The sequence below is a fragment of the Barbus barbus genome (genome assembly GCF_936440315.1).
Source record: "Barbus barbus genome assembly, chromosome: 15".
Taxonomy (NCBI): domain Eukaryota; kingdom Metazoa; phylum Chordata; class Actinopteri; order Cypriniformes; family Cyprinidae; genus Barbus; species Barbus barbus.
In genome coordinates, this window is record NC_136743.1 from 18,089,253 (window position 1) to 18,110,772 (window position 21,520).

The window sequence follows — 21,520 nt, forward strand, 5'->3', positions numbered from 1 at the left end:
ATGTAGAATTTAAAGCCTTGTTTGAAAGTTTTAAAAACAGCACAAGGTCTTTTTAGTTAATAGCCCTTATAGTCAGAGAGAATGACAGAATGGTAAATAGATATGTTTGAAATTTGAATTTAGTTTATTCAGTTATTTTATGACTCAATTCTGACTCAAGTTCTTGAATGCTAATATACACAATATATTATATCTCTTCAGGTTCAAGGAGTCATATATAAGTGCTGAATATGCCTAGTTTGCACACACTTGTCCCAGGGATGCGCTTATCCAAGCCCTGGGAGTCCCGGGGCCCCTCTCCCAAAGAAGGTACGGGAGCAGGAGAGTTCTCTTTCAGCCCGTTCTCCTTTGCCCCATTGCCTGCCTGCACAGGTGGAGAGACAGCAGAGGGAGATGGGCTTCCCTCAGATTTCTGCTGAACCCCCTCAGCCTGGAAACACAATGCAAAAGCAATTCGTTAAAAAATATGGTTACCGGAGACAAACACGCATTTATGTGTGTGTGTGTTTGTGTGGAAAATACTGTATATGGAAAACAAAAACCATTGTGTTATTCCTAGAGTTAAAGGGTTACTCCACCCAAAATGAAAGTTGTCATTAATCACTTACCCCCAAGTCATTCTTTGTTTGTCTTCGGAACACAATTTAAGACGGACTATTGGACGATGTCTTTCCTAGTTTTCTGGGCCTTGACACTGTTAATTCTGTGGCAGTCAGTGGGACAGTCACAAGCCTCCCGGTTTTCATCCAAAATATCTTAAATTGTGTTCCGAAGATGAACGAAGCTTTTACGGGTTTGGAACGACATGGGGGTAAGTGATTAATGACAAAACTTTCATTTTGGGGTGGAGTAACCCAAAAATTGACATGAATACTTTCTATACTTTTTGAATTGTACAAGTACATAAGATTTATTATACAAGTACATTCTCGCTCTAAAGTTAGGGGTTGGTATGATTTTAATGTTTTTGAAAAAAAGTCTCTTATGCTCACCAAGGCTGAATTTATTTTATCAAAAACATAGTAAAATGGTAATATTGTGAAATATTATGACAATTTTATTTTAATATATTCTAATATATTGTGATGGCAAGTAAGATTTTTTAGCAGTCATTGCTCAAGTCCTCAGTGTCACATGATAGTTCAGAAAAATTCTAATATGCTGATTTGGTGCTCAAGAAACATTTCTTCAATGTTAAAAACAACATACACTTAATATTTATGTGGAAACTATGGTTTTGATTTTTTCAGAAATCAGCATTTTGGTGAATAGAAACTTAAAAAGAACAGGATTTATTTGAAACAAATCTTTTGTAACATTATAATGTATTTACTGTCATTTTTGATCAATCTAATGTAAGTATTCATTTATTCAGTAATTTATTTATTGTACATATTTTGTGCCTTATAAATTGCAGAATTTGTACTATTTATATCTATGCAATCTATATTAAAACTACAACTTCTCAAATGTATCCTTTTAAAATTAATCAAAAGTTTCTTCTTAAATAATACTACAGGAACTACTGTATTTCAAACTTTCTAGCATATTTGCATGCATTTTTCTCAGCTGTTCAGGTAGATGTAGTGCTCTCACAGAACATCCATCCACTAGCAAATATCAAATGTCATTCTAAAAAAAACGTATAATACTCAAAACCACTAACAAACACACAAACTGGAGCTTGTCATAAAAACCTAAGCATATTTCCATACTCTGAGGGGGTTGAATCTTACAAACTACATGCTTGCTTCTGAAAGACCTTCAGGAAAATGTAATATCAATAATGAAAGAGACACATTCCTAATATGCAATATCCTCTTAAGCTATACTACCTTTCCATTGCCATCTCCTGGTTCCTGGCCTACATTGTCCATTGATCCCACTTTGGCCTTGGCCTTGACATTAACCTTCTGTGATTCAATCTTCACATCACCACCACCTGAGAGAGATCAATCGTCATTCACATGGCTATTTATCGCATGCGCTCACAATGAGACTGCATTTAGAGTAACAGGCAATATTAAAATTGATCCAACGCCTACCTGGCTTGTGCTTTATGTTGTCCTTGGATCCACATTTAGAGGTCACTTTGCTCAAGTCAACCTTTTTATTTAAAATCTGAACCTGCACACCAGGAATAAAGAGATGTTAGACTAAAGTGTCATTTGTTTTTGATAATGGATGTCCTAAGAGAAAAGAACCTTTAAGACACATACTGTATATGTAACTAATTGCTGTTCTAAGTGTCATATGATGAAAGGGTTAGTACACCCAAATATGAAAATTCTGTCATTCATTGTTCACCCTCATGTCGTTCCAGACCCGTAAGACCTTCATTCATCTTCAGAACACAAATTGAGATATTTTTGATGAAATCTGAGAGCTCCTCTGAACCTACTACCACGTTCAAGGCCCAGAAAGGTAGTGAAGACGTAGTTAAAATGGTCCATGTGACATCAGTTGTTTAACAGTAATTTTATAAAGCTACGAGAATACTTTCTGTGCACAAAGAAAACAAATATGTATCTTCTATGTTAGTGTAAGAATTACAGAAACTCAGACACTTTGGACTCCCGAGATGGATAACACACACACAGTACATTAACATACAGACATCTGTCTCCACATCCCACTGAGAGAGAATACAAGAAAATGCCTCTCTCACATATGCATCAGTTCCTTTTCATCCACTTCTCCCCTCACCCATCTCTCCTTTCACTCAGCTCACTCAGAATGGCCAATAGCAATTTAATGTTCTACATTAATGCAAGTGTTATTTACAGTCATGTTTGGTATCATTTGAATTGTCTCAGAGCGACTGGTACAATGGTCTCATTCTTATAAGAAGTAAACTAAAAGGTAATACAAATCCTAAGAGTTCAGAGACATTTTGCATACTGTAGAGGGCGGACCGCACCTAATGGTTTTCATGCAAATTACCTTCTGTCCCTAAAGGTGCCAACTTGGCTTGATCAAAGCAAATCCAAATTGTTAGTTCCTGTCTCGAGTTTGGGGGATGTTTATTCTGGTCTGAAGTACTTAAAGAGAATGTGGCAAAAGGATCGGGCGATTTCTGTAACCAGACGCCCGTAGGGTGGGTCTCAATGCTCACACTATGTATTTCTATAAAGTCAGGTATGCATTCTTTACTCATAGATTTATCTCTGAGAATTCGATGTTTTGTATTGATATGATTTGATCTCTTTGAATTGCTGTGGAATTGAAATAATACATACAGTATTTACCTGACTGATAATAAATTGTTACATTTGACCTTATTCTGTTTTACTCTGTAATTATTGACTCTAGTAGATTACGTTGCATCCTTGTTAAAGACATGAGCAACCGAATGAACGAGTAAATATAAAGTCAAGAGTTAACTAGAATAATCAAATATCAGAATAATAAATTAGAAACGGACAAGCAATCAATTTGTATTTCAAGTTAAATACGAGGTCATAAAGAAATGGAGTCAGATTAAATGATAAAATGGAGTCAGATTAAAGTTTAATTAAAATTGAAGAACTGTGCACACTGGAAAGACCGAGCACGCAGGAAACCTTCATCCACCACCGGAGACCTTCCTTGGGCCGGATGCGTGGAGCCTTACATTAGTCTATGACGCGCATTCACGAGAGTAACAAAACGCATGCATGCGATGCTGCTGACAAAGGAGTCGGCGTTCTGATGTAGAACGTTCATCTCTTTTAGTTCATTGTCTGTATATTCTGGTTCGAATAAGCAAAGCTGGACAAAAACTGCAAGTCATCCTTTTTGTCGAAATCTTGCATCAGCAGCATTACACAAATGCGTTGTGGTACTCTCATAAATGTGCGCCAAAGACTGACACGAAAGAGAAGAAATTGTTGAATAGTTGTTGAAAAGTCATCATTTTTTATTTCTTTGTGCACAAAAAGTATTCTCGTAGCTTCATAAAATTGCAGATGAACCACTGATGTCACATGGACTATTTTAACAATGTCCTTATGACCCTTCTGGGCCTTGAACGTGGTAGATGCATTGCTGTCTATGGAGGGTTTCATCAAAAATATTTGTGTTCCAAAGATGAACAAAGATCTTGAGGGTTTGGAACAACATGAGGGTGAGTAATTAACAGTGTTGGGGAAAGTTTCTTTTAAAAGTAATGCATTACAATATTGCGTTACTCCCTAAAAAGTAACTAATTACGTTACTTAGCTACTTTTTATGGAAAGTAATGCATTACGTTACTTTTGCGTTACCTTTTAAATGTTAATAGGGCTTGAATGTTTTTAATACAAGAAGCTCTAATTATAGCAAATGTAAAAGCCCTTTCACACCAAAAAGTGTAATGAATAAACCTCAGGCTGAAGGAAAAGTAAATTCAAGTCTGTAAAGTAGAATGCAGGAGAAGAAGGTTCAACACTCTTCAGCAATAAAAAAACAATGCCGCACAACAGTAACTCGCGTTACTTGTAATGCGTTACCCCCAACACTGGCAATTAATGACAGAATTTTCATTTTTGGGTGAACTAACCCTTTAACACATTTATATAAGAGAGTTGTTAAGCCAATATGAAACTGTATACTTACATTTCCTCCACCAGGAACATGCTTGATATTGTCCTTGGAGCCACATCGGGAGGTGACATGGCTGAAATCTAGCTTTTTGTGGACTATCTGAACCTAAACACAGCACAACAGCACAAAGGACACATTGTCAAAGGTTTTTCTGCTATTACACATGCAAAAAAAAAAAAAAAAAAAAAAACAGACACAAATGCTACAAAGCCTATGAGTGTGTTAAACAATGTACTACTGTAAATTAAAAGTAAAGAGTAGCACGATGCCACTGGAGATACAAAATCATCATGTTCATGTCAAGTAGTGTTGAATGATCAAGATACTCATTTATTTGCAGCAAACAGTTATTTTCGCTCGTGTTTGAAGAAGTAAGTTAATTCCCGAACATTTTATGTGGCAGCCATATTAGATTCAAATGTTCATTGTAAGTTGTGCTGTTTGGTGCAGGATTTATTTGTGTGACTCACATATTTGTTTGGACAGAGTAACAGCAGACCAGGAACACTCTGTCTGATTCAGTGTGTTTTTCACAGCCTAAAGCTCACTTTATTGCGTTAATCTCAGATAATGTTTAAACGCTTGAGGGGCTACAGTTTAACTCTGTTTCATTTGACCTGCAGTGACAGACCACTCCAGGAAAAGCAAATGTAATTTGGAGATAACTGCAATACCACATAGCTTGAGGCCGTGCCGAAAACTGATGAATTTCCTGAAAACAAAAACATGACCATGATGATTCTTTGAGCAGCAAAGAAACACCAGTAGCACTAAAGTCTACTTAGTTATTTACATGCAAAGCACTGTTAAACAATATCCATGGAACTGCATACATAATAAAGTAGCAGATATACAGAGGAACAATTTCTCAAAACACACATCTGACTTTGTGAAACAGCAGGAGGCTGTAGGTGATCTTGGGAGTGAAAATTTTAAATGCAATGAAAACCATATGCCAGTAATGGATATTATGCAAGACAATATAATAGAGATTCTCAACCTTTTGACTCAAAGGCTATGTTATCTAATACAATATTCAAAGGCTCATATTCTGTATAATACAATAACAACAGATCTATAACTATAATACATTATAATCGATATTAGTATTGATACAGGTAAATAAATTAATTAACCACAATTAATTTTGTGATTACAGAAGTTTCAAGAACTTTGTGTTATTCAAAAAAGATAATAGTTGCTGATGGAAAGAAGAAATACAATTCCAGTTAAAATCTTGAGTTTATATGTATCATTTTATAAATAATTGACAAATTTTAACTTTACCTGAAGCCCCTTTGGACGTTTTCTGAGGCCCTCTGGTTGAGAACCACTGATATAGTATAGTATAGTATAGTATAGTATAGTATAGTATAGTATAGTATAGTATAGTATAGTATAGTGGAGACATTTTGTCTTTATTATGTCTATAAATATTTTGAAAATAAATCTATAGTTCAGTTTTTCATTTCATGCTATATTAAGTTCCCCAAGAATAGCCACAGTCTCCTGTGTGGAAAGATGCAAGAAAGGTGATATATATAGCACATATTATATGCGCAGTGGGAAAGCATTTTTTCCTTAAAAGCAAAAGCAAGAGTGCAAGTATGACAATCCATTGTAAGCTAATAAATTAATTGCACCACAGAGAAACTATTGCTGAGTCTGTACAACATGCAGTTATGCTATTTTTAGGTGGATGTGGTTAGTGCAGAATTTAAGAACAAAAACACTATGACAATTATCTGGTAACAATTGTAAACCAGACTCTACGACTATTCCACAAAGAGTGGCACAATGACCATGGGTGAACTACTGAGAGACAGAATCGTGTGGTGTGAAAATCCACAGAAGACATACACAAACCAGGCTGCATTGCTCTAAAAACATTCTCTAACACATGTATGTGGACATGTTTATATACAACAACAACGTGCCTGCATGTTTCCTCATAATTCAGAAAACCACTGTAACCTAATTTTAGTACACAGATTCTCTGCTATTAGGAGTTTTGAGAGTCTGTGTACACTTGTAAAAATGTGGGTTGCATAAACTGGTTTCTACAAGATCTGATGATCTTTGGAAAGACAGCAAGAATAAGAGCAGGAGAGAGAGTGATATTGAGGCAGTGAGTCAGGGAGATGTCATTGGGAGAGACTCACTTTGCCCTGGCTGGTCTTTGGCAGAGCATCGGTCTTGCCCTGGGCTGCAGAGACCTGAGGAGACAAGCACCCCTTTAGTCAGTGCAGTGCAGGGAGGAGGTACAGAAAACGCAGGGTCGAAGGTCTCATAGAGGGAAGTATAGGATGTACCACAATAAGTGATTCAGTAAGATAAGGTTACTTTGGAATTTGAAAGAATCAGCTCTCTGAAAAAATCAGTTTGTGTGCCTTTAGTTGACAGTCACCATCTGTATTACAGATGGTGTAAATATGGAAACAGCCAGTCCTAATACATTGGGTTCTCTAGATCGTCCCTGAAAAGTGAAAACCCTTCGGGGAATGTTATACAAGGTATTTTTTATTTTAAAGAGATGGGGAAGGATAGGTGGCAGTGAGACGGCTATGGAAGACAGACAAATCAATTCTACAGATTCAATAATAAAAGTGGGAGCTTTGTTTTCCACTGGCAGGTGGATGTCAATCACAGAACACCGTTGAAAGCTGTGCATCCATGAGCTCAGTCAAAACTGACAGTATCTAAAAGTTCAGGATCAATCAAATGAATAATGACATTTACATCGACCAGCATTGAACATGAGACGTACGTATGAGAAGCAACTATAACAAAATTTTAAGTTTCATAATGTGTTTAACAGCAGCAGTAGTGCAGAACATGAGCTTATTATCATGTGTTGCCAAATAATGCATCAAATGGAATCTAAGTCTGTAAAGAAATTAGGTTGAGTGCAGTATCTATGTGTATTTCTAAAGTAGAGCCCTGCATTTCGGCCCGGGCCCGATGGGGCCCGACTTTTTTACGCCTCTAGGGCCGGGCTTCGGGCCAATTTCCACGTCATAGTTCAGATGCGGGCCGGACCTCGGGCCTGTTTTGGCTTTCTCCTTATTTTTATATTGTAGACATCTATCGTTTAGTGATGAAAAAAAATTGCCGCGCTGGTGGAAACAACACGAGACTGTGCCGCGACTGAGAGCAGCTCGATGGTGTTTAGCAGCAGCAGCAGCGTGCGCAAGTGACTTCAGCGCAGCTGAATAGTTCTGTGTTCAAATGCACGCAATAGGCTAAAGCTTGCTGAAAAACCCCAGCAAACATAACCATGAATGTGTCTGCGGGAAATAGCAAGGAGATATTTTAATTATTTACTAATAAACTAATGTTTTCTGAGTCCGTGTCGCAAGGATGAAGTTGCTGATCCTGACTCGCCGTCTCCTCATTAGACGCACCTTTAGAGATAAATGCATCTTTATTGATTATGTTTAAAATTATAATAAAAGTTTTTGTTTTAAATTTTTTTATTTCGTTAAGTGATCATTTAAAGCTTTCTATAGATATATTTATCATGTCTGTGAGGCATGTATTCGCTCAGCTTCGGTTCATTTTATGAAGCGCTCCTGTTCAAGACGGCAGAATCATGTTTGTTTTCTTTGTTTTATAAAAGAACTACCTTTTGTTGGTATTGTGAGTGCACACAACTACAAGTAGACCCTTTACAGGTCCGAATGATGTATTACTCTTACCTTTATCAAAAATAAAAATAAAATAAAAATGACGGCGTAGGCTATTTTAATTTGCTTCCACTGAAAAAAGTGTTTGCTGGTGCGTCCATGTCCTGCAGAGCGCGCTTTAGCTTCCACTCTCCGCACAAACTTAGATATAGGCTAGCGCATATTATTATTATTGCACAGGTTTAACATTTAAACATTGTTATATGCTTGAACTGTTTTAGTATAGCTATAGATTTTATTTTAGGCAAGTCGTGATGATATGACAAGACTAAATTGATCAAACATAGGCTATGACCAGCTCATGCAGCTGGTCGCTTGGTCGTTACTTTAAAAAAACGAAAACTTATAGGCTATTTAACGAACAAAAATGCTCCAAACGTTTTTCTAAATTAACTTAATAAAGAAACAAATTACACACAAAACTGAACTATTTTAATAGCCGAAACAGTAGTATAAACTGTTTTAGGAGAAGGGGGAAAAAAAAAGACGGGCTCGGGTCGGACTTGGGCAGGTTATTCTGATAAGCTGTTGGATGTGGGCCGGGCTAGGTCCTGAGCGTCTAGGGCCAGGGCCAGGCTAGGGCCTAAATTTGAGGCCCGTGCAGGGCTCTACTGTAAAGACCATATTATTTAATTCCTTGCGCACATGCAAATTCTTCTGGTTTTCTTTTGACTAGTCCACTCACCTTGCCTCCTCCAGGCTGGTACTTCATGTTATCGGTGGAACCGATCTTGGAGCGCACGTTTTTTAGATCCGGAAGTGGTGCGTTGGTGGGCCGGACGTTTCGGGGGGCTCGAGGTACAGGAGGCTTCTTCTCTAGGGGGGTCTGCTTGGGTACAGGGGGTTTGGTGATGCGGGAGGGACGAGGGGTCCCATTGGTGGCTGCTGTGCTGGTGGCAGAAGGTGGTGTGCGAGTTGTTTTAACTGCAAAACAAAACGCAAGTCACTGTAGCAGCAAACAGCACAATCCAGGAGGTTTAATACAGTATGCATGAGAGGTCACAGACAGATAAATCTTGTTGTCATTGACCTCATGAATGTTTCTTCTCTCTAAGCCACCAGAAAAGTGCCAAGCCCTCATCTAAGTGACAAGGTTTTCGGCCGTTGTGTACACAGAGATGTAAAGAGGAGTTGAAGGTTCTATCAGTGTGATGTTTTCAGACAGGCCTCTGTGAGTAAGTCTATCCCTGACTATGTCAGCAGCTTCAGATCTGATGACTAACAAATGCACTAGTCAGAACTGCTGTGTTTTCAGGAAACAGTAGAGGTAAACTTCTCACCCTGCTCTTAAAGCCTCTATCAAATCAGCATTCAGTAACAGCTACAGACAAGTAAGCACCTTTATTTGCACATAAGCACCTCTGCTGAGCGCTGGAAAGAAGATCTCTCCACTCTTGAATCTGTTGGACAGTTGGTTTATTTAAATTGATTTAATTTCATGTAATGGGTGTTATTCAAGTCTCTGCTAATTGAAATGTTTGTCTTAATATTTTGATGACTTGTGGTATATTGGAAAAAAAAGTTATTTCAACACACAGTTTACACACTTTATATTACATCCAGTCACATAGCCTTAGATGGTATAATGATTCATATATTGCACATAAAAATGGTGAGAACTTTTGGAAATCACAAGTTCCAATATTCCTACCTATCATAAAGCAACTTCTGAAATTTATAATGTATAGGAATTTATTATTCCACTGGGAAATAAAGATTTTTTTACAATGTACAACAATGCTACAATAAGCCAAGAAACAAGTAACACAGTCTAGAGCAAGTGCAACTGAAGACAAACAAGAACCATAACTCATATTTTCAGCAATTAAACCAGAGCAATCTGATATAATATTATACTGTATGTAAATACCATTGCCAGGAGGTAGAAGTAAATTTAATATACTGTGTGTAATTTATAACGATGTCTATTTCTAACTGTATGTAAAATATTTATCTGGATAAGAAAATTGATTCATTCTCACCTGGTGTTGTCTTTGCACTTGTCTTTTTCACCTCTCCTCCTTGGTTTTCAGTCTTTGTAGCTGTTAAAACACAGAATCAAATTAAATTATGCAAATTTAAATGTCATTATCTAATTATCCTGCTTTTAAATCAATGAATGCTTAACCTGAGCTCCTACAGACCTTAGTGCAATGAAAAGAATCAAAATGAAGCTGTGAGGGACAGAAGTGCAAAGCACTGTTGGATTGTACTGTTGTTTAGCTACATGCCAATTGTTTGACTGATAAAAACCTTTACAAAATCTTTCAATAAACAAAGACTCAAAAAAAAAAAAAATTAGAAAAATATTTATCTTTATACTATGCATACAATTATATAGACTGTAAGTCTATGACTTGTTTTTCATCATTATAAAATGTAATTAATCTACCCTGACTAAGTTCTGTATGGTGGAACAACTCACCAGAGGAGCGTCTGGCAGAGGTGGTAGTTGGGGTGCTAGTAGTGCCGTTTTTAGAATTCATAGCAGATGTAGATTTAGCCTTTGGCACTGGAGGGCGACGCTGTGTTGCTGTCTCAGAAGACTGAAGAAAACAGTAAGACATCAGAATGCTGAACAACCATGAACGAAAACGAGTTGAAGTCAAGAGGTTGATTAGATGAGTTACATACATAAGGGTGGCGTAATGTTTGATGGTGATTGTTCAATTTAGGCAGAGTTTGACTACTTTCAAATCTTGAAAAAATTAATGTTTCATGACATGACCCAGATGAACGATCTGATATTGGCCTTGATTAACTTTAAAGTGGATTGTGGTATATTGGGTATTGGTGTGGATCTTTGATGTTGTATGCGATTCTAATTACATTTTTCTTTTTATTTGTTTTTTATTTTTGTAAGGGGCAAACCTTGAATTTTCTAATGCTACATGTTACCAAGCAGTCAAAGATTTAAAATAAATAATTTGTCCCAAATTAAAATGTAAAGCATATTATAATCTACTAGATTATCTCTTTATAATAATAATAATAATCTCCCTTAACTAATGGACAAAAAATTTCCCTAAATGAAAAATCTCCCATATAGAAAATGAGTAGAGAAGAGATGACACTAGATAAAAAGGTGAGAATGAATTCATAATCTACACGCACCATGCATGAAAGCTGGAGAAAAAGTAATTTACAACCTGATCTGAAGAAAGAGGCATATAATTAGCCCTGTCAAATTAATTGATATCTATCCTTGCTAAATATTTAAGAGGAAAAACAAAACTGCTCCTTATATTTTATTCAGTAGCCTAAAAACTTGCATCTCTCTTGAGATTTTGCTGGTGATAGAACATTGTGAGTTGACAATGACACAGAAGGCAAGCCATGGGCTGGTTTTAAGGGAAGCGAGATGAGCACCAGAGATAGTCGCAAATTGTCTCCCCTGTGGATTGTAGGCCGGGTGCCAAACGACAGATGAGGGAAATGGCATTAACTCACCTTGGCCTTAGTCTCAAGAGTAGATGTGGTGGTGGGGGTTTTCTTGGTGCCAACAAAGGGGGTTGTTGCCTTGGGTATAGGGCTTTTTTTATTGGTAGAGTTGGTGGTGGGAGAGGTGCGTTTGGTGGCACCTGCACTGTCTCCAGTGGACAGCGAGTTTGGTCTTGCTGAGCTTTGTTTGGTTGACCCAACTGAAGGCTATATGCATGTATTTGCAAAAAGCACAAAAGAAAAACTAGATGCAAACATGGGAGCATGATAAAATCAAGGTAGCAGCAATGGCTGTACAAATTGTTCATAAATCATACGTTTGCTTAACTAATCTTTATTCTTTATAAAGATGGAAAAATGAGAGCAAATGCCTCTTTTTCTCAAATGTGGCAGTTTAAATAAAAAAAGCATATCAAATTAATGAAGTCCCTTTTTTCAGACTTACCTTGGCCTTACTATCTGGGCCGGTCACCTCCTTGCTCCCATTAGCTGTTGGAGACTTAGCAGGTCTTTTAGCAGCCATTGCATTCTTCTCGGCTTTGGCTTTCTTGTCCACTTGTTCTCCATCGTCTTTCTTTTCCTCTTTCTCCTTGTTTGTCTTCTCAGGTTTGTCTACTTTCTCAACCTTCTCATTCTTCTCAGCTTTATTATCCTGTTTTTCCTCTTTCTCAACTTTCTTCTCATCCTTGATGATTTGCTCACTCTTCTGAGTCTTATCAACACTGTCTGTTTTCTTTGTGATCTCATCTTTCTTGTTCAGCTGATCAGTCTTCTCAATTTTCTCAGGCTTGTCTTGCTTCTCAATTATGTTGATGTTTTCCATCTTCGGAGCGGTTTCCACCTTCTCCATTTTCTCTTTGGCTGTCTTATCTTCTTTCACTTTAAAAAGACAAAGTTGAAATTCTCAAGTTTAATCAAGCAAATGTGTATCTACCATTATTATCTTTATCTTTATAATTGTCATAATGATCAATGTCAGTTTGTTCACACAAGGCTTTTGGTTGTAGCTTGTTGTAATATCCAAGATGTTTTGGAGACACAAATTAGCAGTAAGTTACACTTTATGCCTTAGTCTCAGTACATTCTGACAATAAGAACGAAAGTAGAAAGGCATGAGAGGTCATGGAAAAGGGCACAGAAAGTGACAGTGCCTTGAGCGGACAGACAGAAAAGCACATTGTCAGTCTGGATGCCTTATGTAACTTGGCACCATTCACCCCACAAAGTGAAAAATCAATGTGAGAGGGAGAAAGAGACAGAAAAAACAACAAAGAAAAAAGAAAGGACAGAAAGAAAGAGCACACTGTTCCTGAGACATATAAATACTCATTGAAAGTTGTGACTGGCCAACATAATGTCGAAAGCATCCAGTTTATTGTTATTATTAGATTTTTTTTATTTTGGCAATATTTTGGTAAAGTACATTTTTACTATATTTTTAATACTGTGACCTTCTTTGTTATATAGAAATGAAGAACAAACATAAGTCTGTTTCCTTTTGAATTAAATAAAACAACAATTTTAAGGTCTGTTTTGTCCTCTATAACAGAGCTCTATATATTCAGACACGTTTTAATAACATTATTGAGGAATAAACTGCTTTTAATGCTTGAAAGATCATTAGTTAGAAAGATAGAATAGATTTGTAAACAGTTAGCAATGTCAAGAACATTAAATATGTTTTCAATTGATCTTCTCCACAGACCCCCTAGGGTACCTTCAGACACCCTGGATGAAAACCATAACTCTTCTTCTGAAGCTCTTTGCACATTACAGATGGATAAATGGATGGTAATATGCCAAAGTGTATACGTGTGAAACGTGGGCTCATCTCAGTACAGCGAAAGCAAATTATGACAAAAGGACATCCAAAGGTTACTCTGTTGATATTTTTATGTATCCCTGCAGGCGGGCAGTGGCACACACAGCAAATCTTATCCATATTTCTATCAATCTCATAACTGTATAACCTCTGCATCGGGCAATCTGTCTTCATCAGGTGTGTTAATACACAGATATGCACATACACAATAAAAACAGCACACCATCTGCAGGAGCAGTTGAGGAAATCTAGCAGTAAAACCTCTTTTAATAAACAAATCTTGAAAATTGTTTTAAAATGTAGAAAATGCATATATGACAAGATGTCAGCAGATTAAATCCACATTAAAGAGTTAATTATTCAATCTACGCTAAATAACAACCCTAAACCTTTCTCTCTTTATTTCACTCTATTAGCTATGCACAATATAATTTGCAACAACAACCATCTATAACAGACCGTCTTTGAGTGAAGGTTTGCCACAAAAGCAAATTACACTAAAAAAAAACAATGATAAAACATTTATTCAGAAAGGACACATTAAATTGCTAAACAAATTACAGTAAAAACTTTAACACTGTTACAAATGATTTCTATTTCAAATAAATGTTGTTCTTTTGAGCTGTATATTCATCAAAGAAAACTGAAAAATGTACAATTTTCACAAAAATATTAGGCCATCTCAGGACCCCAAACTTTTGATTGTTAGTGTATGTTCAGCTCTGTCACACACATAAACTGAATTACATCTGTTAATGCAAAGACACAAGTACACAATTAATCCAAGAACCAGAGATCTAGAGATCCAGCAGATCCCAATCCTACATTGGCACACCACAGAGATCACAGCAGCTAATCTCACCTACCATTACAGACACCTTTAGGCTGAATGTCAGGGGATGAAACAGCATTTCCACTTCCCGATGGCTGTGACGGCAACTGTATCCTTTCAGAACTCTGTGGCACAACAGCAAACTGTTCTTTCTTTGCAGTAGGGGCTGATGGGATACTCATGGATGGCAGAAAACTCTGTTTGTCCTCTACGGTGAAGTATTTGATGGCAGTCTGGGGCGGCGGCACATCCTTGCCTGGATATTTATCGGGCAGCTGAAGGCTAGCAGGCACTGTCAGGTGGGTACTGTCTGACATTGTGCGCTGGACCTTTCGGTTTTGTTGCACGGGGGGTGACATGGGTGGGCGTGTTTCCGTTTTGCCCTCAACTTCGCCCTCCACATAGCTGTCATTCACGATGCCGATCACACAATAATTCGTCGCGAGGCTGGGGGGTGGATCCCAATCGCTGTCTGAGGATGTCAAGATGCTACTCCTCGGTGAAGGTCCTGATGTCACCCCATTGGTGGAAAGGTCTTTCCCTGGAGACAGGGGTGATGGAGAGGATGAAACGCTTGTGGGACTTTCTGCTGCACTGCCCAAATTCTTCCCACCCCTGCTGCTCTGGTGACTGGTTACCCGTTGGCCTGCCTCCTGGCTGAGTGCTGTCGACTTGGTGGAAAGGTCCTGCTTGTCGTCCTCTAACAGTCTGGAGGATTGAAGACTGCCTGGCTGCCCCTGTTGCAAGTTCCAGCCCTGGGCAGCTGTTGATGATGCCAAGCCTGGCATGGAGGGTGGCACTGAGCACAGATCTCTGCACTCTGAGCGCTGGGATGACATCCTTACAGTCCTTGTCTCTCTAGATATATTTGTTCTGTATCAAGGTGTCTGTCCGTCAGTAAACGGCACTGATTTAGATGAGTAAGTCTACAGCACTGGTCTCTAAACCTCCCTCAACGCCGAGGCTGAGATGACACTGCGTCTCTCTCCCAAATCCCCCTCCTCTCTCTCGTTCTCTCTCTCACCCTAATTCTGTCTGCACATTCCTTCCAAGTCTTCGATCACGTGATCACACGAGCCGCGTCCTTATTGGATGCTCCGCACAGAAAACCTTTGCTTTTAGCATCCAGCGTGTTTATAAATACCCCTTTCTCTCTCTCTCTCACACATTGTCTCGTTTGGTGCTGAGAATTTTCTAGCAGACGCAAGCGTGCACCGTTACCCTTAGCGGTGACGGAGGATGTCATCAATGCCTGGTCCTCAGGTGCTGTGTTCCTCACTCAACACAATAAGATCAGTTTCAATCACATTTAGAGCAATCAGCTGAATCATTATATTCCACCGTCTCTCACGTACCAGGTTGATGGAAGTGTGACCTCTGTTGTGTACTGTGCCTTTCATTCTCTAGAGAGTTCTTATTAGTGTGTATTAAAGGTGCAGTTCACCCAAAAAAGAGAAATCTAACATCATTTACTCACCCTTGTGTTTTACTAAACCTGTTGGACTTTCTCGTGTGGAAAAAAAAAGAAAGAAAATATTCTGATGCTCCAACTGTTCCATTTAACGTCTTTGGAGTACAAAACCACGTTGGATGCCACTGACTTTCTTTGTAACGACAAAAATATACAAATTCTTCAGAATATCGTATTTTGTGTTCCACGTCAGAAAGAAGTCATTCAGTTTTGGAATGTCAGGATTTGACCAAGAGTTCATGCATTTCACCACAGCAAGGATCCAGAATGCATGCACAAACCAGCAAATGCAATCATATGTTCTGCCTAAATGTGACTATGCCAATGCCTTAGTTGATGTTTTTATGCAGTGGTTTTTAAATGTTGTTTGGCGACTCAAAGTTGGTCTGTTCTAATAGGACTGCGTACAGAAGAGAAAAACAATGGTAAATGCAAATAATTTAATGGAACTACATGCAACAACAAAGAAAAAAAAAGAGGAGAGAACACTGGTTGAAAACACTTCAAAAGGTGTGTATCCAATCAAACGTCAAAGTATTTACCAGTCAAGCCAGTAAAACTAGACCAATTCCAATGTAGACAGGTAGCAGCCACGTCCTCATCCATAAACACCATGAATAACACAAGGCAAAATAAAATGCGACCCAAAATACCCATATATTTTCTTGCTATGGATAAACATGTTTTGTGCAGATCACAATGTGTTTGTGGCTCTTGAGGGCAAAAAACATTTTCTTACACTCAAACAGATCAATCGGATGTCAGACAATAGCCCTTATAAAACAAAAACAAAAAAATATTTTCCTTCCAGCCATTAGACACATCAGTCCCATTCCAGATCAGTCATGTCCTCTCACTGTCTTCTGTCTTTAAAAAAATCAGTTTTTATGGTGACACACACCTGATTATCATATCAAGCAAGACAATTATTCATGAAAAAGGAAAAAAAAAAATCATTAAACATAAATAGGCTGAGCTACATAAATCACATCCACAATCGGTCAAAGCAGCAGAGTTCTGCATTATTCAGCACTTTACAGTATGTATCTGCACAGAAATAGCACATACATTTAAACCTCTATATTAGGTAACCTACTAGACCAGTTAATTAGAGGCATCCTAACATGAAAAATGTGAGCAGTAAAAACCGTGGTTTTCAAATTATATCAGGGGCACCACAAAACCTGTATTACATTTTACTTTTCTGGCTCCCACTGCATACGCCCTTCCAGACTTGAGCAGAGGCATGTGATGTAGTCTGATTGGCTCAGGCACCTTAATTAGGGTGAACTTCACACACACACACGCACAAACTACAATGCATCAGCTGCAGTGGCCTTCCAGGCCAGTGACAGATATAAAAGAAGTCTTTTTTCTCTGACTGTCTCATTGCTGTAATGGGGCAGAATCTTGTGAATGGGTTTTGTTGCATAAGGACATGTCAGATGTAATTTACTGTTTACATTCCTCTAAGAACACATTGCACCATATCATATGGCTCAATATACAGAGGATATTGAAACTTCCTGTAATTTCATTGCGTTTCTTAGTGCATTTTCATCTTAGTTTAAATTAAATTTTTGAATTAAATTTTTGGTTATACTTTATTTTAAGGTGACCTTTACAATATACACTTAAGTACTGAGTGATATTAATTAACTACATGTATTTACTATATTTACATTTAGTCATTTAGCAGACACTTTTCTCCAAAGCGACTTACAAATGAAAAGAAAAGGGTGTAATAGGTATGTAATATATAAGGTTAGGATTAGGGTTACTTGCATGTAATAAAGTACTGCCATTTTTGAATTCAAGAAGTTATTGGTTATGATTACGTTATATTATTAATCATATAACAATGTACCTATACAATCAAATTAATTTCAGAATTTCATGATGACTATAACCAGAATTTTTGAATAAATGGAGCAGTTTTATGCCAACCTCTATATTTTGAAATCTGTTCACAATAATTAAAATATCACAATGTTCTTCTCAGTAATGATAACACAGCATCAGAAGTGCATTTAACACATTTAGCATGGGATAGAAGATGCACGCTCATTGAGTAATCGGGAAGATATGTCACAGAGTTTCTATTTTTGGAACATATCCTACAGTTACACACTAGCGTGTTCTTTGGCAGGTCCTATTTGCTGCATCACCAAGGAAACCGCCTCCCATATCCATGGTAACAGTATCCCCGTCAATGCAGCTGCTGATATTAGGGTCCTGTGTGGTCGGAACCACCCGAGGGGAGGGAGAGGAAGTGAGTGAGCAAGGGCAAGAAAGGACGAGAAGGCTGATGTGAGTAAAGGAATGGAATAAAGGGCAAAGAAGGGCGTCTCCTATTTCTGCATTTAAAAGACTGAAATCCTGAGAAGACCAAGTGTTGTGTTTAAAAACTAGATGAATAGCTGGATGAATAAACCTGAACAGCTGAAACACAACGTCATTCAAGACGTCATCAGGGATCTCTGTGTTAGCTTTTAATCCAAAGCTACCACCCAGTACTCAATATCCCTGCCGGAGAGCAGCACCTTTCAAACGCCTCTGAACACACCCTAATCACTCGCTATAAAAAGAACAACTATATGAGTCTTATATAATGGAAAATGGCCCAGCCATCAATTTTACATAAGCTGCTGCTAGAGGATGGGAGAGATAGGAGGAGATGTGTGTGCGTTTGTATGAGAGAGAGAGGGAGATGAAAGACAGAGAAAGCCACAGAAATACTATAGGGAGTATGAATTCTACCAATAAATATCACCAACTAAAAATAACTCATCCTAACTATTCTGTTCTTGAATCAACTGTTAATTTGATTAGATAAACAATCTAGTAAATGGAAATTTCCTTTCACATTAAGTTCTTTAAAGGATTAGTTCACTTCCACAATTCAAATTTCCTGATAATTTACTCACCCCCATGTCTTGCAAGATGTTCAAGTCTTTCTTTCTTCAGTCAAGAAGAAATTAAGGTTTTTGAGGAAAACATTCTAGGATTTTTCTCCAAATAGTGGACAAAAGTGGTTGGAGGTCCAAATTGCAGTTTCAATGCCGCTTCAAAGGGCTCTACACAATCCCAGCCGAGGAATAAGCGTCTTATCAAGCAAAATTTTCCATTTTTTTGCCATTTTCTAAAAAAAAATTAATGTATATACTTTTTAACCACAAATGCTTATCTTGCACTAGCTGGACTTCACACATTATGTAGGAAAGGTCATGTGTGATGCATAGGCGGAAGTAACGACCCAGTGTTTACAAAGCGAATGTGCAAAGAAAGTCAAATGAACTTTACAAAAAAAGGTAAAACAACGATGTCGGATGATTTTGAAGTTGGATAAGAAAATTAAATGGTGAGTTTCTCACCCTACCCTACCTTTCTGAACCAGATATATACAGACAAAGAACTAACTACGTGTGACCTTTCCAATGTGACTACGCAATGCATGAAGTTGAGGATGTTAGTGCAAGCAGAGTTAGTGCAAGACGAGCATTTGTGGTTAAAAAGTATACACATTTTCATTTTTTTGAAAATGACTGATTGTTTTGCTAGATAAGACACTTATTCCTCAGCTAGGATCGTGTAGAGCCCTTTGAAGCTGCATTTGGACCTTCAACCCATTGGTCCCTATTGAAGTCCACTATATGGAAAAAAATCCAGGAATGTTTTCCTCAAATACGTTAATTTCTTTTTGACTGAAGAAAGAAAAGCATGAACATCTTGGATGACATGGGGGTGAGTAAAGAGGCTTTGAAAAGTAAACATTATACAATGTAGCCTTACGGACAACATTAAAGATGGAAAACTGCATTTACCTTGGCATAGTTGAATAATAAGAGTTCTGTACATGGAAATGACATACAGTGAGCCTCAAACACCATTGTTTCCTCCTTATGTAAATCTCATTAATAAAAAAGACCACTGGAAAAAAGGCGAATCAGAACATACCACCGACTGTGACGTAACAGTCGGGATCACTAATGGTTACGCCCCCAACATTTGCATATACCCACCCATGTTCTAGGCCAGCCGCCAGCCGAACCATCAGAAGTTCTGTAAGTATTGTGAAGAAACAAGCGAGGACAACAGCAAAAATGGCAGATCATAGAAATAAATGTTATGTTCCAGGCTGTGCAGGGGGTGTGATGTGCAGGGATTGGTTGGTGTCTGTATTCAGAAAGGCACGGAAAGTAAATAACGCGTTCTACTAAAATAATGCGAACCACTAAAGGGACATGGTTAGCTCCTTGCTACCGGTAACCTGTTACATTGCAGTACATACGATTTCACGTACCACATAAACAGAGCAAGGAGAGGTGACTGAGGATGATGGCGAATGATTTACAGATCCTGAGCACCACTGACAAGCATCTTATCTTGTAAAATGAGTGGTAAGTACTGCCGCTCCATAGTATAAACAGAGTACATGCGAATCTCGAAAGCGAAAGTAAAAATTTGAAAGCAGTTTCAGTGCCCCGCATATAAATAGCGGCTCCCTGATGCCCGCATTTTATATACAGTATAATTACCCGACGATATAACTGCGAGAGAAAGTATTTAAATATATATTTTCCCCCCTGTGTTTCCTTCCTGCTGTGTGAGCTACTGAAATAAGCCACACTGTGAAACAGCAGAGCTCATTATTATTCACATGTAAAACTGTTTCTGGAGAATTTTTGCCCTTACCTAAGCCACATACCTTCTATGTAGATATCAGAGAACAATTTAAAATATTATATCAATGCATTCTATGGCACCTTTAAATTGAGATGATTAAGAGATTAAACTAAGATTGGAAAAAAAAAAATTATGTTCTCAATTATTTGTTTTATTGATTTCCAATAGGGATGGATGTCACTGACATGCTACAGTATTTTTGTTAAGTAAATGAAACATAAAAAAACTAAAAGGTAAAATCAATCTTTTTAAATACTACAAGTGAATTCAGGCTTCTCAACCTAATATAAAGTAAGAAAATGGGGTAAAACTTCAGTTTAGGGACAAATTCTCACTATTAACTAGTTGCTTATTAGTATGCCTTTTACGTATTGGCTTTTTATTAGTAATTATAAAGCACATATTTTGCAAGACCATATTCTACATTCCTAATCCTACCCATTACCTAAATTTAACAACTACATTACTAACTATTAAGAATCAGAAAATTAGGAGATTATTGAGGCAAAAGTTGTAGTTAATGGTTTGTTAATAGCAAGTATGGACCTTAAAATAAAGTGACCAAAAATGGATATTCATTTTGAGATGTGATAAAGATTACATTTACCAATTATTTTTTTAAAGAACTGTAAGTGAGCATTAGATGACAGCAAAGATAATATAAATATATAAAATCCATATAAAAATAGCAAAAGAGCTTAATGAAATAACTGATGAAGTACTTAAGTATTGTGCATCCCTATTCTCCAAATATATCAAGAACGCTTCACCTTATAAAGTTCATAATGTATGTATATACAGTGGGCTGTACCCACAATTCACAGTGAGATAATGAGATATTTTCTTACCTGTTTGATGTCCAGTATTGTTCAAACAGTGATTAGCATGATAGAAGAAGAAAAGAATATCATTAAAACATACTTTCAAACCTTTCTTCTGCTAGAAATAAAAGGTTAAAGACATCTAAAGACAACTTCAATCTAATAAACAATTTCAAAATCTATGTGTAGCAGGTGAAT

At 37.5% G+C, this 21,520-nt stretch overlaps 1 protein-coding gene across 3 annotated transcripts in view; it reads right to left on the minus strand.

The window, feature by feature from the left end:
* Positions 1 to 21,520, minus strand: part of map4l (microtubule associated protein 4 like) — a 44,027-nt gene that overhangs the window by 3,189 nt on the left and 19,318 nt on the right. For all 3 annotated transcript variants that reach the window (XM_079434460.1, XM_079434459.1, XM_079434458.1), the window contains 10 exons: positions 12,136 to 12,569; positions 11,700 to 11,897; positions 10,675 to 10,795; positions 10,232 to 10,291; positions 8,935 to 9,173; positions 6,726 to 6,779; positions 4,576 to 4,668; positions 2,046 to 2,127; positions 1,836 to 1,942; positions 250 to 430 (listed from right to left, as the gene is read on the minus strand). In XM_079434460.1, coding sequence (XP_079290586.1) covers positions 250 to 430; positions 1,836 to 1,942; positions 2,046 to 2,127; positions 4,576 to 4,668; positions 6,726 to 6,779; positions 8,935 to 9,173; positions 10,232 to 10,291; positions 10,675 to 10,795; positions 11,700 to 11,897; positions 12,136 to 12,569 — 1,569 coding nt within the window. The remainder of the gene's footprint in view (positions 1 to 249; positions 431 to 1,835; positions 1,943 to 2,045; positions 2,128 to 4,575; positions 4,669 to 6,725; positions 6,780 to 8,934; positions 9,174 to 10,231; positions 10,292 to 10,674; positions 10,796 to 11,699; positions 11,898 to 12,135; positions 12,570 to 21,520) is intronic.